This window comes from Oncorhynchus mykiss, chromosome 5 (genome assembly GCF_013265735.2).
Source record: "Oncorhynchus mykiss isolate Arlee chromosome 5, USDA_OmykA_1.1, whole genome shotgun sequence".
Lineage (NCBI taxonomy): Eukaryota > Metazoa > Chordata > Actinopteri > Salmoniformes > Salmonidae > Oncorhynchus > Oncorhynchus mykiss.
This window is the reverse complement of record NC_048569.1, coordinates 95,751,095-95,769,900: the sequence shown is the minus strand read 5'-3', so window position 1 is coordinate 95,769,900 and position 18,806 is coordinate 95,751,095. Positions and strand designations below refer to the sequence as shown.

At 47.5% G+C, this 18,806-nt stretch overlaps 1 protein-coding gene across 4 annotated transcripts in view; it reads right to left on the bottom strand.

Annotated features, from left to right (window-relative positions):
* Positions 1-18,806, bottom strand: part of LOC110524871 (ephexin-1) — a 41,469-nt gene that overhangs the window by 6,896 nt on the left and 15,767 nt on the right. For 3 of the 4 annotated variants that reach the window (XM_036978915.1, XM_036978916.1, XM_036978917.1), the window contains 9 exons: positions 18,091-18,428; positions 17,539-17,912; positions 16,337-16,497; positions 15,721-15,873; positions 13,667-13,796; positions 13,485-13,559; positions 5,261-5,350; positions 4,952-5,103; positions 4,644-4,817 (listed from right to left, as the gene is read on the bottom strand). In XM_036978915.1, the coding sequence (XP_036834810.1) occupies positions 4,644-4,817; positions 4,952-5,103; positions 5,261-5,350; positions 13,485-13,559; positions 13,667-13,796; positions 15,721-15,873; positions 16,337-16,497; positions 17,539-17,912; positions 18,091-18,409 (1,628 nt within the window). In that variant the 5' untranslated portion in view covers positions 18,410-18,428. Of the gene's footprint in view, positions 1-4,643; positions 4,818-4,951; positions 5,104-5,260; positions 5,351-13,484; positions 13,560-13,666; positions 13,797-15,720; positions 15,874-16,336; positions 16,498-17,538; positions 17,913-18,090; positions 18,735-18,806 lie in introns of those variants that run through there. The other variant, XM_036978914.1, reaches the window with a different exon arrangement.

The following is an 18,806-nucleotide window of genomic DNA, read 5'->3' as shown; positions in this document are numbered from 1 at the left end:
CTTGTGCCCTTACACTTAAGTATCAAAAGTAAAAGTACAAGTATAAATAATTTAAAAATCCCTAAATTGAGCAAACCAGATGGCACCATTTTCTTGTTGTTTTATTTATGGATAGCCATGGGCACTCTCCAACACTCAGACATAATTTACAAACAAAGCATTTGTGTTTAGTGAGTCCTCCAGATCAGAGGCAGTAGGGATGACCAGGGATGTTCTCTGTTTAGTGAGTCCGCCAGATCAGAGGTAGTAGGGATGACCAGGGATGTTCTCTGTTTAGTGAGTCCGCCAGATCAGAGGTAGTAGGGATGACCAGGGATGTTCTCTGTTTAGTGAGTCCGCCAGATCAGAGGTAGTAGGGATGACCAGGGATGTTCTCTGTTTAGTGAGTCCGCCAGATCAGAGGTAGTAGGGATGACCAGGGATGTTCTCTGTTTAGTGAGTCCACCAGATCAGTGGCAGTAGGGATGACCAGGGATGTTCTCTGTTTAGTGAGTCCGCCAGATCAGAGGTAGTAGGGATGACCAGGGATGTTCTCTGTTTAGTGAGTCCGCCAGATCAGAGGTAGTAGGGATGACCAGGGATGTTCTCTGTTTAGTGAGTCCGCCAGATCAGAGGTAGTAGGGATGACCAGGGATGTTCTCTGTTTAGTGAGTCCGCCAGATCAGAGGTAGTAGGGATGACCAGGGATGTTCTCTGTTTAGTGAGTCCGCCAGATCAGAGGCAGTAGGGATGACCAGGGATGTTCTCTTGATAAGTGCATGAATTTTCCTGTCCTGCTGTAACGGCTGTCTTCGTCCTCCTCTGACGAGGAGTAAGAAATGTCAGACCAATGCGCAGCGTGGTAAGTGTTCATCCTTTTAATAAACTGAACTGAACACTATATACAAAATAACAAACGAGAGTAAACGAAACAGCTCCGTCAGGTGCAACACACACTAACAGAAAACAATCTCCCACAACTCAAAAGTCAAACCAGGCTACCTAAATATGGTTCTCAATCAGGGACAACGATAAACAGCTGCCTCTGATTGAGAACCATACCAGGCCAAACACAGAAATCCCAAAACAACCCACCCAAACTCACGCCCTGACCATACTAAAACAAAGACATAATAAAAGAATTAAGGTCCGAACGTGACACCTGCTAGCCATTCAAAATGTAACGAGTACTTTTGGGTGTCATGGAAAATGTACGGAGTAAAAAGTACATTATTTTCTTTAGGAATGTCGTGAAGTAAAAGCAAAAGTTGTCAATAATATAAATAGTAAAGTAAAGTAAAGTTCAGATACCCTAAAAAACGACTTAAGTAATACTTAAAAAAAAAAATGTCCTTAAGTACTTTACACCTGCTGAATGCAGTTTTATTTCTTGGTTCTGGATTCTTTGCAGTCGGTTCATTTGTGGTGTGAAGTCTGTGATCCAAAGGAGGGTAGTGTGTACTCGAATAGTAATCTGATGTAGCTAAAATATACACTTCTAAAATGGTTTCCTGTTGTGCTTTCAGGTGATTAGTCTTCTTGCCGTCCCTCTTTCTCGACGTTCTCAATATGGGTCATCAACAACATCAACAACATGTTGCTTTGAAATATTAACCCCCCAGAAACTTTGCATCTCTTTCTATTTTGTATTATTTAATTTTGAGAGTTATGTGTTCCTTTGGTTTGCGTGTCTGGTGAATAGGACACACTATGTCTTTTGAGGGTTGAGTTTCACTTGTTTCACCACTTTTCTCTTTCTTCTATGCACTTGTTGAGTTTTTTTTTTTTCTTGGAAGCTACTTGTAGAAACTTTGAGTTGGTCCAGTAGCATAAGTCATCGGCAAATTGTGCTACTTGTCAGACAGAAGGTGGATGTCTGAGATGTAGATGATGAATAGAAGTGGGCTGAGGACTGCACCTTGAGGGACTCCAGCTTCTGGGGTGAATGGTGTGGAGAGATGGCTTGTCTTACAGCTTAGAGGTGAAGAAATTGAGGCTTTATAAAAGTTTCAAAATCGCCTCTCATTGGTCAATTTTTTTTTTTTTGCTGTGTATTCCCACTGTGATTTGTCGTTGATCCCATAGGAGACCATTTTGAAACATATAAAAGTCTCTTTAATAATGTCAACTGTAAATCTCTAATGAAGGCTGACGCCCGAACGTGTTGATTTAACAATAAAGACGCGTTTGTATCAACTTACGGTCTGTCCTCCAAGAGTTGCTGAATGTATAGACTGCTCACTATGTACGCTGCTCAAATAATAATACTATTGTAATTACAGTCAGAGAAAACTGGACACAAAACAATTATGATAAAAGTGTAAAAACTTTGCTTGCCCACAATGGCACACGTATAAATTTGTCATTTAATTTGTTATCAGGTTGAATATTTTTCCAGGTGTGGAACACTAGTGCTACCAAATAAAAATTCCAGGTCCCACAGCAAAATATTTACAGATGTAGGATCTTAATTTTTTTTTTTATTTTGTTGCTAAGAATTTTCCTGCACAGCAGGAAATGAAAACTTGAAGTGTATTCAAGGTTTAAAAAAGGCTTCTAAAGTTTGACATTTCCATTTCAAAATGTCAGACTTGATTTGCCCTTAAGATAGATGTATCAAACCCTACACCTAGGACTTTCCATTACTTTCAAAATGAAGGGACACCATTAAATATCTTAAGGGGCAGTGATAGCCTATTTTAAAGCATTGCTGAGATCCCATTCTTTCAGACCATATTGGGCCAATCGGTCGACTGGTCATCAGGAGTATCCCACATAGAAAAAATACTACAGTTTACTATAGAATACTATAGTACTTACTATAGAATTCTATAGAATTCTGAAGTAAACTGTAGTATACTGTAGAATGCTATACTACACACTGTAGTATCCCTTGATTGTGTAGTGCTTACTTTAGAATTCTGAAGTAAACTGTAGTATGCTGTACAATACTATAATACACACTACAGTATCCCTCGATCATGTGTAGTACTTATTATAGGTTTTCGTAGTTTACCGTAGACTACTACAGTATTCGTTGCAATCAACACGACAGTAATTCCGCAAACACACTAGTGTCTGCAAAAACACTACAGATTTTTAACTTTAGTAATACTACAGTATTACATTTTTCATTTACCCCACCCATTCCGCTAACCCATGTCCCAATTTGTGCCACCCATAAGTGAGAAACTTGCCTGCCAAGTATAGATCATGTATTCTGTTCCCTACAAGTTATAGAAAAGAGCAGAAGCTCTGAACTATTTGTTCAGACTACAGTTCCACCTACCTAGAGGTTATGGAAAATAACCTCTAGGTAGGTAATAACTTTTAGTATTTGTCCCTCAAGGAAAAATACCCTACTTATACTGTATGTCAAAGATAATAAAACAAAAACACTTTTAACTGTCAAATCTGCTCCTGCCACGCCCTCTACTGCTCATTCTGTGTCTCCTTGACCTGCCGCCACTCCTCCAGTGCTCTCTCCCTCTCTGTGTGTGTAATTGTGTGGGCGGAGACAGGTGTCAGAGCAGATCCCCCACCAGCTGCAACCTGTTCCATAATCAAGACCTCTACAAATACTCAGCCCTGCCACTTCCACGCTGCCAGATCGTAATCTCTGCTCTGTCAGTCTACGTTTCTAGCCGTTTGTTACTATTTAGATTCTGTTTTCCCTTGTCTGACTCTGTTTTCCTCTCCGCTACAGTTCTGCCCACTCTGAATCTGGTCCATGTCTCCAGTCCCACGTCTCGTCATCCTGCTACTCTGTCCTGTATTCCCCACTCTACTACTCCCTCGGATTCCCCTCCGTACCTGCTTACCCTGTCTCAACCCCTCTCGCTCCAGCCTCAGCCTCCTCACCTGCTTACCCTGTCTCAACCCCTCTCGCTCCAGCCTCAGCCTCTGGACCTTACCCTGTCTCAACCCCTCTCGCTCCAGCCTCAGCCTCCGGACCTGCTTACCCTGTCCCAACCCCTCTCGCTCCAGCCTCAGCCTCCTCACCTGCTTACCCTGTCTCAACCCCTCTCGCTCCAGCCTCAGCCTCTGGACCTTACCCTGTCTCAACCCCTCTCGCTCCAGCCTCAGCCTCCGGACCTGCTTACCCTGTCTCAACCCCTCTCGCTCCAGCCTCAGCCTCCGCACCTGCTTACCCTGTCCCAACCCCTCTCGCTCCAGCCTCAGCCTCCTCACCTGGTTTCCTGCAACCCGTCTATACTTCCCCTGACCTGCACTCCATCTTCCCCCTGTGTTTCAATAAATACCTTGGTTACACCATCCCAGTCTCCTCGTCTGAGTCTGCTCTTGGGTTTCCCTGTTCCAATCCGCGTAACAATTAACTATAGTAATACTACAGTATTTATACTATAGTAGACCATACATACTACAGTATAATACAGTCATGTCTGCAAAAACCCTACAGTGAATACTATAGTAAATAAATATAGTAATACTATAGTATTTATACCATAGTATGCAGTACCCTAGTATTTTTTATGTGGGCTAGTGTAGTAGTACTGCCTGTCTGATCCATAGATATACATATTCTGTGTGGTTACATGCTTCATTGGTCTGATCTAGGATGTGTAAACTAACTCACTACGAGGTGGGTGAAGCAGGAACTAAGATGTGGTTTTGCTGATCTTTAGGATATGTGGTAAACTTACTGTGTGGAGGCCTGCAGCAGGAACTGAGATGTTGTTCCCCTCTGGTTCTTCAGCAGAGCGAGGCAGAACATCCTCTCCCATGAAGCACACACCAAATCCTCCTTCTCCTCCAGTCCTTCACTCACCTCTATCAGGGAACGGTGGACATGATCCCGCACCACAAACCGATCCATGCTAAGATCCAATAAAAATGTTTGTTATCAGACACACCAACATCATAACAGTCCGTGTATTGTGACTCGAGACTGAAACGCAGACTACTATACTAGGACTGTATAGTAAGTGTAAGATGATACATCCCCACAGACCCTTTCCTGGTGGTCACCAGCAGTAAGTCATTGAAGAGGAAAAGATAGATGTGACAGAGTTTCCGGTGACCAAAGATGTTTTCTTTCTCTGACAGCTGAGCTAGTTGCCCCTGTCTGACGAGCCAGCGAGAGGAAGACACCAGGAGCAGGGCCTTGAAGAGGGAAAACACATGTGTGACTAGGACCGTTTAAGGTTTGATTAAGAGTTCTGGTTAAATCTCATTCTCGGGATCTCTACTGATTTATCATTTATCACCATTTAATGATACTTAATTGAACATCAACATTGTATTTAGCATTTTTATTCACCTTACATTCAAACTCAGTTTTGTTGGCGATGTGAACGATTTCCTCCATCATCTTCATCCTCCCCACCTCCCTATTGCAGGCCTCAACTACCTGAGGGGTCAGAGGGCACGATGCGCTCAATGCCATTGGGTGGAAATTGTGCTAGTCCTGTGTGTCTAATATAAAGTATTATGTTACGGTGCGTGAATGAGGACCCAAAAGCGAATTAACTTAAACAGAGCTTCTTTAATTACCAAACATAGGTAGGCTCAGACGGACCGGCAGATTCCGACAGGACAAGACAAGGTTACAGCAAACATGACGACAGTCTGGTTCAGGCATGAAACACAACAAACAAGAATCCGACAAAGACAGGAGCAGAAACAGAGAGAGATATAGGGACCTAATCAGAGGGAAAAAGGGAACAGGTGGGAAAAGGGGTGACGAGGTGGTTAGGAGGAGACAAGGCACAGCTGGGGGAAAGAGGGGGAGAAAAGGTAACCTAACAACGACCAGCAGAGGGAGACAGGGTGAAGGGAAAGGACAGAGACAAGACACAACATGACAGTACATGACAGTACCCCCCCACTCACCGAGCGCCTCCTGGCGCACTCGAGGAGGAAACCTGGCGGCAACGGAGGAAATCCTCGATCAGCGCACGGTCCAGCACGTCCCGAGAGGGAACCCAACTCCTCTCCTCAGGACCGTACCCCTCCCAATCTACGAGGTACTGGTGACCACGGCCCCGAGGACGCATGTCCAAAATTCTACGGACCCTGTAGATGGGTGCGCCCTCGACAAGGATGGGGGGGGGGGGGGGGGAAGACGAGCGGGGGCGCGAAGGACGGGCTTGATGCAGGAGACATGGAAGACCGGGTGGACGCGACGAAGGTATCGCGGAAGAAGAAGTCGAACTGCGACAGGATTAATGACCCGAGAAATACGGAACGGACCAATGAACCGCGGGGTCAACTTGCGAGAAGCCGTCTTAAGGGGAAGGTTCTGAGTGGAGAGCCAAACTCTCTGACCGCGACAATATCTAGGACTCTTAGTTCTACGCTTATTAGCAGCCCTCACAGTCTGCGTCCTATAACGGCAAAGTGCAGACCTGACCCTCTTCCAGGTGCGCTCGCAACGTTGGACAAAAGCCTGAGCGGAGGGGACGCTGGACTCGGCGAACTGAGATGAGAACAGCGGAGGCTGGTACCCGAGGCTACTCTGAAAAGGAGATAGCCCGGTCGCAGACGAAGGAAGCGAGTTGTGGGCGTATTCTGCCCAGGGGAGCTGTTCTGACCAAGACGCAGGGTTGCGAAAAGAAAGACTGCGTAAGATGCGACCAATAGTCTGATTGGCCCGTTCTGCTTGACCGTTAGACTGGGGGTGAAAGCCGGAAGAGAGACTGACGGAAGCCCCAATCAAACGGCAAAACTCCCTCCAAAATTGAGACGTGAATTGCGGACCTCTGTCCGAAACGACGTCTGACGGAAGGCCATGAATTCTGAAAACATTCTCGATGATGATTTGTGCCGTCTCTTTAGCAGAAGGAAGCTTAGCAAGGGGAATGAAATGAGCCGCCTTAGAGAACCTATCGACAACCGTAAGAATAACAGTCTTCCCCGCTGACGAAGGCAGTCCGGTGACAAAATCTAAGGCGATGTGAGACCACGGTCGAGAGGGAATAGGAAGCGGCCTGAGACGGCCGGCAGGGGGAGAGTTACCGGACTTAGTCTGCGCGCAGACCGAACAAGCAGCCACGAAACGACGCGTGTCATGCTCCCGGGTGGGCCACCAAAAACGCTGGCGAATGGAAGCAAGCGTACCCCGAACGCCAGGGTGGCCGGCTAACTTGGCAGAGTGAGCCCACTGAAGAACGGCCAGACGAGTAGGAACGGGAACGAAAAGAAGGTTCCTAGGACAAGCGCGCGGCGACGGAGTGTGAGTGAGCGCTTGCTTTACCTGCCTCTCAATTCCCCAGACAGTCAACCCGACAACACGCCCCTCAGGGAGAATCCCCTCGGGGTCAGTGGAGGCTACTGAAGAACTGAAGAGACGAGACAAAGCATCAGGCTTGGTGTTCTTAGAGCCCGGACGATAAGAAATCACGAACTCAAAACGAGCGAAAAACAGCGCCCAACGCGCCTGACGCGCATTAAGTCGTTTGGCAGAACGGATGTACTCAAGGTTCCTATGGTCAGTCCAAACGACAAAAGGAACGGTCGCCCCCTCCAACCACTGTCGCCATTCGCCTAGGGCTAACCGGATGGCGAGCAGTTCGCGGTTACCCACATCATAGTTACGTTCCGACGGCGACAGGCGATGAGAAAAATACGCGCATGGGTGGACCTTGTCGTCAGAGAGGGAGCGCTGAGAAAGAATGGCTCCCACGCCCACCTCTGACGCGTCAACCTCGACAACGAACTGTCTAGAGACGTCAGGTGTAACAGGGATAGGAGCGGATGTAAAACGATTCTTGAGGAGATCAAAAGCTCCCTGGGCGGAAACGGACCACTTAAAGCACGTCTTGACAGAAGTAAGGGCTGTGAGAGGAGCTGCCACCTGACCGAAATTACGGATGAAACGACGATAGAAGTTCGCGAAGCCGAGAAAGCGCTGCAGCTCGACGCGTGACTTAGGGACGGGCCAATCAATGACAGCTTGGACCTTAGCGGGATCCATCTTAATGCCTTCAGCGGAAATAACAGAACCGAGAAATGTGACGGAGGAGGCATGAAAAGTGCACTTCTCAGCCTTCACAAAAAGACAATTCTCTAAAAGGCGCTGGAGGACACGTCGAACGTGCTGAACATGAATCTGGAGTGACGGTGAAAAAATCAGGATATCGTCAAGGTAAACGAAAACAAAGATGTTCAGCATGTCTCTCAGGACATCATTGACTAATGCCTGAAAGACAGCTGGAGCGTTAGCGAGGCCGAAAGGAAGAACCCGGTATTCAAAGTGCCCTAACGGAGTGTTAAACGCCGTCTTCCACTCGTCCCCCTCCCTGATGCGCACGAGATGGTAAGCGTTACGAAGGTCCAACTTAGTGAAAAACCTGGCTCCCTGCAGGATCTCGAAGGCTGAAGACATAAGAGGAAGCGGATAACGATTCTTCACTGTTATGTCATTCAGCCCTCGATAATCTATGCAGGGGCGCAGAGACCCGTCCTTCTTCTTGACAAAAAAAAACCCCGCTCCGGCGGGAGAGGAGGAGGGGACTATGGTACCGGCGTCAAGAGCTACAGACAAATAATCTTCGAGAGCCTTACGTTCGGGAGCCGACAGAGAGTATAGTCTACCCCGGGGGGGGGGTGGTTCCCGGAAGGAGATCAATACTACAATCATACGACCGGTGTGGAGGAAGAGAGGTGGCCCTGGACCGACTGAACACCGTGCGCAGATCGTGATATTCCTCCGGCACCCCTGTCAAATCACCAGGCTCCTCCTGTGAAGAAGAGACAGAGGAAACAGGAGGGATAGCAGACATTAAACATTTCACATGACAAGAGACGTTCCAGGAGAGGATAGAATTACTAGACCAATTAATGGAAGGATTATGACAAACTAGCCAGGGATGGCCCAAAACAACAGGTGTAAAAGGTGAACGAAAAATTAAAAGAAATGGTTTCACTATGATTACCAGAAACAGTGAGGGTTAAAGGTAGCGTCTCACGCTGAATCCTGGGGAGAGGACTACCATCCAGGGCGAACAAGGCCGTGGGCTCCTTTAACTGTCTGAGAGGAATGTCATGTTCCCGAGCCCAGGTCTCGTCCATAAAACAGCCCTCCGCCCCAGAGTCTATTAAGGCACTGCAGGAAGCTGACGAACCGGTCCAGCGTAGATGGACCGACAAGGTAGTGCAGGATCTTGAAGGAGAGACAGGAGTAGTAGCGCTCACCAGTAGCCCTCCGCTTACTGATGAGCTCTGGCTTTTACTGGACATGAAGTGACAAAATGACCAGCAGAACCGCAATAGAGACAGAGGCGGTTGGTGATTCTCCGTTCCCTCTCCTTAGTCGAGATGCGGATACCTCCCAGCTGCATAGGCTCAGCTCCCGAGCCGGCAGAGGAAGATGGTAGTGATGCGGAGAGGGGGGCAACGGAGAGCGCGAGCTCCTTTCCACGAGCTCGGTGACGAAGATCAACCCGTCGCTCAATGCGAATAGCGAGTTCAATCAAGGAATCCACGCTGGAAGGAACCTCCCGGGAGAGAATCTCATCCTTTACCTCTGCGCGGAGACCCTCCAGAAGACGAGCGAGCAAGGCCGGCTCGTTCCAGCCACTGGAGGCAGCAAGAGTGCGAAACTCAATAGAGTAGTCTGTTATGGATCGATTGCCTTGACATAGGGAAGACAGGGCCCTGGAAGCCTCCTCCCCAAAAACAGATCGATCAAAAACCCGTATCATCTCCTCCTTAAAGTCCTGATACTGGTTAGTACACTCAGCCCTTGCCTCCCAGATTGCCGTGCCCCACTCACGAGCCCGTCCAGTAAGGAGAGATATGACGTAGGCGACACGAGCAGTGCTCCTGGCGTAAGTGTTGGGCTGGAGAGAAAACACAATATCACACTGGGTGAGGAACGAGCGGCATTCAGTGGGCTCCCCAGAGTAACACGGCGGGTTATTGATTCTGGGCTCCGGAGATTCGAAAGCCCTGGAAGTGGCCGGTGGACCGAGGCGGAGATGGTGAACCTGTTCTGTGAGGTTGGAGACTTGGGTGGCCAGGGTCTCAACGGCATGTCGAGCAGCAGACAATTCCTGCTCGTGTCTGCCTAGCATCGCTCCCTGGATCCCGACGGCTGAGTGGAGAGGATCCGAAGTCGCTGGGTCCATTCTTGGTCGGATTCTTCTGTTACGGTGCGTGAATGAGGACCCAAAAGCGAATTAACTTAAACAGAGCTTCTTTAATTACCAAACATAGGTAGGCTCAGACGGACCGGCAGATTCCGACAGGACAAGACAAGGTTACAGCAAACATGACGACAGTCTGGTTCAGGCATGAAACACAACAAACAAGAATCCGACAAAGACAGGAGCAGAAACAGAGAGAGATATAGGGACCTAATCAGAGGGAAAAAGGGAACAGGTGGGAAAAGGGGTGACGAGGTGGTTAGGAGGAGACAAGGCACAGCTGGGGGAAAGAGGGGGAGAAAAGGTAACCTAACAACGACCAGCAGAGGGAGACAGGGTGAAGGGAAAGGACAGAGACAAGACACAACATGACAGTACATGACATATTAAGTATTGTAATTAGGGCTGCGGCGGTCATGACATTACGGCAGCCAGTGATTGTCAAGCAAATAACTGCCGGTCTCACGATAATTAACTGTTAATTAACATAAACACATTTAGCATCTCCTGGCTTCCACACATAGACTACAAGCCACTGATGCAGACCTTTGGAACATCTACATTTAAAAAGTAATATAGTCTACACCATCACAATAAATCCGTTATTTATTTTAGACCGGTCTAAAGAAACATGATTTGAAGAAAAAGGTAGTCTATTTCAGAAGAACAGAATCACATACTCTGAGTTGTCCTCATGTTAGGCCATGATCTGGCTTTGCCATATGGCTGTGGGCTGCATTAGTTAATTTAGCAGTCAAGATGTGCTTTGAATTTGGATTATTTAATATTATAGTAACAAGAATACAATTGAACAAAGCTGAATTAAATAGAAAGGATATTTTCTCCAAACGATTTGAGGGAGTTAACAAAGAAATAGAAACTCCAATATGCTTAATTTAGAGTAATGAATGTAACTTTAGTTGTTCTACAAACGTTGGGCTATATGTTTTGATGTTTAATACGCTGTAAGGTTGAATGATGAGACTCTAATGATGATTTGAAAAAAGTTGCTTGAAAGGCATGAGCTCTGCTTTGTTTTGTTGTTTTGCAGGCTGTACACACTTCATCAGTCTCTCATTCACAATTTGACAAGAACTTGCTAATGCTTCATATTTTCCCGGGGACGTCCCCCTTGTGTGGTCGTAATGCCCACCCCCCAAAGCAAATCCATGCCTTTTGCGGCCAGTGGCGGTTGTGCCCTTGACCCAGAGTGTGGCATTGTGCCCTTCATCCCTGAAGGTGCTCAGAAGCATCTCTCACTCACATGGCTCACGTGAACGGGTCTTTCTCACAGGCTACAAGTGAAGAAAGACGTATCGGGGACGCACAACTGCGTGCGTCCTTATCCAATTCCAAGGTACATATTGAAAATATTGGAAGAACTGTCCACATTTACTTTTCGTCAGCCAACAAGATGAGTTTGGTGTGTCTCCCAGGTGGCTTGTGGCAAACTTTAAACAACACTTTTTATGGATATCTTTAAGAAATGGCTTTCTTCTTGCCACTCTTCCATAAAGGCCAGACTTGTGCAATATACGACTGATTGTTGTCCTATGGACAGAGTCTCCCACCTCAGCTGTAGATCTCTGCAGTTCATCCAGAGTGATCATGGGCCTCTTGGCTGCATCTCTGATCAGTCTTCTCCTTGTATGAGCTGAAAGTTTAGAGGGACGGCCAGGTCTTGGTAGATTTGCAGTGGTCTGATACTCCTTCCATTTCAATATTATGCACAGTGCTCCTTGGGATGTTTAAAGCTTGGGAAATCTTTTTGTATCCAAATCCGGCTTTAAACTTCTTCACAACAGTATCTCGGACCTGCCTGGTGTGTTCCTTGTTCCTCATGATGCTCTCTGCACTTTTAACGGACCTCTGAGACTATCACAGTGCAGGTGCATTTATACGGAGACTTGATTACACACAGGTGGATTGTATTTATCAACATTAGTCACTTAGGTCAACATTGGATCATTCAGAGATCCTCACTGAACTTCTGGAGAGAGTTTGCTGCACTGAAAGTAAAGGGGCTGAATAATTTTACACGCCCAATTTTTCAGTTTTTGATTTGTTAAAAAAGTTTGAAATATCCAATAAATGTCGTTCCACTTCATGATTGTGTCCCACTTGTTGTTGATTCTTCACAAAAAAATACAGTTTTATATCTTTATGTTTGAAGCCTGAAATGTGGCAAAAGGTCGCAAAGTTCAAGGGGGCCGAATACTTTCGCAAGGCACTGTACCAAGTCATTACAAAAATTACAGACAAACAACATGAAAAACTACAAGTAATCTAGTAAAAACCATAGAATTCACAAGAGTATAACAAAATCCAAAACAGCAAATTAAAAACATTGACAGGTCAGGGAATCAGCCTCAAGATCATTCATCAGTGATTTAAAAATACCAATCGGAACAAGTTCTTCCAGTTTAAAAGTATTTTTTAAGGCGTTCTAAGCCGATGGCGCAGAGGACATAAAAGCCCTTTTACCAAATTCAGTTCGGACATTTGGAACAGTTAGCAGGATAAAGTCCAGCGAATGAAGAGAGTACCCACCACATTTGTTAACAATAAAAATGCACAAATAAAATGGTAGTAAACCCAAAATGGCTTTGTAAATAATATAAGATACCAGTGACTGAGCCTACGAGTGACTAGAGAAGGCCAGCCAACCATGGTATGCAAAGTGCAGTGGTGCGTAAGGGTTTTGCAGTTTAATATAAAACTCAAGTGCCATGGTAAAACTGAGTGGAAGCATTCATATTTAAAATATCTCCATAGTCTAGTAAAGGCAGAAATGTAGCTGATTTACTAGCCTCCTTCTGGCTTCAAAAGAAAAACAGGCCTTATTCCTAAAATAAAATCCCAATTTCAGCTTCAATTTTTTTGTAAGTTGTTGAATATGCCATTTAAAAGAGAGGCCGTCATCAATTAAAATTCTAAGATATTTATATGAGGTTAGAGTCGCAATCTCATTGCCCTGACTTGTAGTAACAGGTGAAAGGTTCAGAGGTCTAATTCTTGCTTTAGAAAACACCATTAGTTTAGTTTTGTCATTATTGAGGATAAGCTTCAATTGACACAAGGTATGTTGAACAGTATAAAAAGCAGTTTGCAAGTTCTGGAAAGCTTTTGTAAGAGACGAGGCACAACAGTAAATAACAGTATCGTCAGCATAAAAGTGAAGTTGCGCATTTTTGTCTAATATAAATAGTGAGTAAGAGGGGACCAAGTACAGAGCCCTGGGGCACACCATTACAGACAGACAATGTAACTGACATGAGCCCATCAAATTGAGTGCACTGAGTTCTATCAGACACATAGTTAGCAAACCATGCAACTGCATGCTCCGAAAGACCTACACGACAATCTCTGCCTAATAACAGGTGAAAAGTTGTATACCTTTATGAGTGCTCTCAGTGCTTTCTCTGCGGACACCTGCCTCTCTGACCCCCGCTCTGTACTCTTCAAAATGTTCTAGGAACAGGAGCACCATCAATATGAATCTGCATTATCTTGCATAATGGCAGTACCAGGTCATATTTATTCAATAGGATACAACGTATCATCTCCACACCTCTCACCTCTATGAGGATCTTGAGTCGTGTGATCCTCTGAAAGGGAAGGACCAGGAAGGACTTCAGGGGCAGACGATAACAGCGTTGGTCATCTTGTAGCTCCCTTAATATTTCCATGATCTGGGGGTTCTCCCTCCTGCTCAGAGACGCATTAGAGTTACAAAACAGGAACAAACTAAGTCTCTGTTGTAGCATAATACAATACAGTACCAATAATGCTCTGTCCTGTCTCACGACCTGTCACACCCTGATCTGTTTCACCTGTTTTTGTGCTTGTCTCCACCTCCCTCCAGGTGTCGCCCATCTTCCCCATTATCCCCTGTGTATTTATACCTGTGTTCTCTGTTTGTCTGTTGCCAGTTCGTTTTGTTTGTGAAACCTACCAGTGTTCGTTCCTCTGTTCCTGCCTGTTTCCCTGCTCCTGTTTTCCAGTCCTTCCTGGTTTTGATCGTTCTGCCCGCCCTGACCCTGAGCCTGCCTGCCGTTCTGTACCTTACCCCACCTTACCAGATTATTGAATCCCATCTGCCCTGACCCTGAGAACTTTGGCAGGGTGGTGTACATTGAGGACTGCTGGGTTCATAGCTACTGGGTTGATCCGTCTTTCTGCCTCCCCCACCGGTGCAGGGTTCTTCTTTGTGGAGAAGACGGACAAAACCCTGCGCCCGTACATCAACTACCGAGGTCTCAATGACATCACGGTGAAGAACCGCTACCCGCTACCTCTCATCTCCTCGGCCTTCGAGCCGCTCCACGGGAGGGGACGAGTGAATGACTGCACGACCAGTGGCTACTACGAGTACCTGGTCATGCCCTTTGACCTTACCAACATTCCTGCTGTGTTCCAGGCTCTGGTTATTGATGTTCTCAGCAACATGTTGAACCGGTTCGTCTTCGTCTACCTCGATGACATCCTCGTCTTTTCTCGCTCCGTCCAAGCACACGTACTCCACGTCCGACAGGTTCTCCAATGCCTCCCGGAGAACCAGCTTTTTGTAAAAGCAGAAGTGCGAATTCCATCACTCCACTATCCCCTTTCTGGGTTACATCATTGCTGCAGGGAGCAGCTGGATCCCGGGAAGGTAAGAGCGGTGGTGGATTGTCCGCAGCCTACATCCAGAGTACAGCTGCAGCGGTTCCTGGGTTTCGCCAACTTTTACTGACGCTTTACCTGGGGCTACAGCATCCTGGCTTCTCGTCCCGGTTCTGGAAGACGTTCTGCACCCTCATTGGGTCGTCAGCCAGCCTGTCCTCCAGGTTCCACCCCCCAGTCCAACGGCCAGTCGAAGCGAGCCAACCAGGACCTTGAGACTACTCTGCGCTGCCTGGTCTCCGCACCACCTGGAGCCAGCAGCTTGTGTGGGTCGAATACGCCTGCAACCCCCTTCCCTGCTCTGCCACGGGCCTATCACCATTCCCTTGGTTAGCAGCCACCGCTCTTTCCTGAGCAGAAAGAAGAGGTCGGCATACCTTCTGCCCAGATGTTTGTCTGCCGCTGTCGTCGTACCTGGAAGAGAGCCCGTTCGGCCCTCCTCAAGACCACCTCCAGGTATCGACGACAAGCCGATCGCCACCCAGGCCCCGGCTCCCCGGTATCGTCTCGGGCAGAAGGTATGGCTGTCCACCCGGGATCTGTCCTTCCAGGTGAAATCCTGCAAACCCTGAGCCTGCCTGCCGTTCTGTACATTGCCCCACCTCACTGGATTATTGACCCCAGCCTGGCCTTTGACCTGTCATTTGCCTGTATAAGAAATACACTTTTGTTTTATTTGAAACTGTCTGCATCCGGATCATACCCGAAACGTGATACTACCAATACAACTGACACATGGAATGAGCACATCTGAGACCAGGGCTCTTTCTAAATTAACGTTTTCCTTGATTCCTTGCATCCTCTCTCCTCGCATCCTTCTCAAATCGCATTGGATGAGAACATCCCATGTCCCTCCTCTCTAGCCATCTCCTCCAATGTCTTCTGAGGAGGAGGTGAGGAAAGAGGATTTGAGTAAAGAGGAATTGGGAAAGAGCCGAGGCAATATTAACCAATTTTCTTTACATACCCCAGGTTGTGCATGGTCTGTTCCTGGTAAGGCATGTTACGGATGTAGTCCACATAGACACCGAAGTGGCTGCTGGTGTGGCGATGGATGACATCACACAACATGTCACAAAGCAGGTTAGACTCCAGCTCCTCCCTCATTACGTCTAGAAAGCTGAGAATACAACGTGTCACAAAGCAGGTTAGACTCCAGCTCCTCCCTCATTACGTCTAGAAAGCTGAGAATACAACGTGTCACAAAGCAGGTTAGACTCCAGCTCCTCCCTCATTACGTCTAGAAAGCTGAGAATACAACGTGTCACAAAGCAGGTTAGACTCCAGCTCCTCCCTCATTACGTCTAGAAAGCTGAGAATACAACGTGTCACAAAGCAGGTTAGACTCCAGCTCCTCCCTCATTACGTCTAGAAAGCTGAGAATACAACGTGTCACAAAGCAGGTTAGACTCCAGCTCCTCCTTCATCGCATCTAAAAATCTGACAACATAACGATCTTCTCAGATCAGTCCTCAAAGGCACAAGAAGTTCATGCAAATGCATTGGTCTTTGTACAGGTAAGACTAGTAATGAAGTCTTGCACCTTTAGATTGGTGCCCAGATTGTGCAACAGGCAGGCTTACTTCTGGCTAATCTCCCTGATCTTGGCAATACTAGAGAAAAGGGACTTGTGGTCTCTGGGTGACAGGGCTAGACGCAGGGTAGATGACTTCATGAAATGGTTCACAGCGACACCCAGCCTCTCCAGGTAGGACTGCTCTGTCGTCACCACCTCATACATACTCTGGGACACGAGAGAGAGGAGGGAGGGAGGGAGGGAGACAGAGAGAGAGAGAAAGGGAGAGAGGGAGGGAGACAGAGAGAGAGAGAAAGGGAGAGAGGGAGGGAGACAGAGAGAGAGCGAGAAAGGGAGAGAGGGAGGGAGACAGAGAGAGAGAGAGAGAAAGGGAAAGAGGGGGGGAGACAGAGAGAGAGAGAAAGGGAGAGAGGGAGGGAGAGAGACAGAGAGAAAGGGAGAGGAGGGGGGAGACAGAGAGAGAGCGAGAAAGGGAGAGAGGGAGGGAGACAGAGGGAGACAGAGAGAGAGAGAAAGGGAGAGGAGGGAGGGAGACAGAGAGAGAGAGAAAGGGAAAGAGGGGGGAGGGAGACAGAGAGAGAGAGAAAGGGAAAGAGGGGGGAGACAGAGAGAGAGAGAAAGGGAGAGAGGGAGGGAGAGAGACAGAGAGAAAGGGAGAGGAGGGAGACAGAGAGAGAGAGAAAGGGAGAGGAGGGAGACAGAGAGAGAGAGAAAGGGAGAGAGGGAGGGAGAGAGACAGAGAGAAAGGGAGAGGAGGGGGGGAGACAGAGAGAGAGCGAGAAAGGGAGAGAGGGAGGGAGACAGAGGGAGACAGAGAGAGAGAGAAAGGGAGAGGAGGGAGGGAGACAGAGAGAGAGAGAAAGGGAAAGAGGGGGGGAGACAGAGAGAGAGAGAAAGGGAGAGAGGGAGGGAGAGAGACAGAGAAAGGGAGAGGAGGGAGACAGAGAGAGAGAAAGGGAGAGGAGGGAGACAGAGAGAGAGAAAAAGGAAGAGAGGGAGGGAGACAGAGAGAAAGAGAAAGGAAGAGAGCGAGGGAGACAGAGAGAAAGAGAAAGGAAGAGAGGGAGGGAGACAGAGAGAAAGAGAAAAGGAGAGAGGGAGGGAGACAGAGAGAGAGAGAAAGAGTGAGAGATCCAATGCAGTTATCCATACAATGGTGCCCATCAATCACAATGAACAAGACACCTATTGTTAAGAAAATATAAATGTTTTACCAACAGTAGAAAACCCACTGATGATACCGTATACCTCCTGTAGCAGCAGCTCTTGCTTGTTGAGGTACGGCAGTATTCCGCTCTCTTGCACCAGTTTGCGTTCCTGCCACAAGGTTTCTAATAAACCGTTTCTCTCTCTGCAGTTTGCGTTCAGCTTGTCTGTCACAGCAGTGTTCAGCCTCTCCCGGCTGCCTCTTGGAAGCTGTGCATAATGCAAATCCGCTCCTGAGCCCTCAGTGTCAATGACAACCATGGATCCACTGTTTCTGTTCTCAGTGTTCGTGTGGACCATTCTCTGAACAATACCGTTTCTTTTTAAAGTTGGGAGGGGCTTGTTAGGGGGAGGAAGTCTTTGGACGGGGTTGGTACGTAAGCATAAGGGCTCCTCCATATGTCCTGCTGCCAGACCTGTTATGGAAACAAGAAAGCTGTCACGATACTGTATCCGTCAAGGTATTAGAGATGCCAATGTACTGTGTTCACTAGTAAGTTTCAAGTTCATGCGCCGTCTGTAATGAATACATTGGAAGTCTTACCAGAGCTCTCACAATAAAGACACAATAGTTTAATAAATGAAGGGTCCTACCTGAGTCTCTGCTGTGTGGGTTAAGTGTTGGTCCGACTCTGAGACGAGGCTTTGGGACAGGTGTGAATCTGATGGAAGCCCACTGTTCCTCTGCAGGTGTTGGTCCGACTCTGAGACGAGGCTTTGGTACAGGTGTGAATCTGATGGAAGCCCATTGTTCCTCTGCAGGTGTTGGTCCGACTCTGAGACGAGGCTTTGGTACAGGTGTGAATCCGATGGAAGCCCACTGTTCCTCTGCAGGTGTTGGTCCGACTATGAGACGAGGCTTTGGAACAGGTGTGAATCCGATGGAAGCCCACTGTTCCTCCGCTGGTGTCATTGAAGATGCAGATTGGATCCTGGAAGAGCCAGAGGTCATAACTTCAGACGAAATACAGTCCCCCTGGCTATTGATGAGAGGTGCTATGGACTTGTTCCTGGTCAGTTGTCCCTTCTCCTGACCATGGTCCCCTGCTTCACCTGTACAGGTGTTCCTGTTCAGGACAGTTACAGTGTCTGTGGCCCAGTGCCATCGTTCCCTTCTGGGCTGGGGTTTGGGTGGAACCCGGTAGGGAAATGGGCCTTTAGGAAGTAGAGAGGTTGGTAGGAGCCCTGATGTGTTCTCAGTACCCATGCATACCTTTGGATGCATGGGATCTCCAAAAAGCACCTACAGGAATGTGAAGAAACAATGTGTATGAGATGACTGGCTCCGTGTATGAGGTGACTGGCTCCGT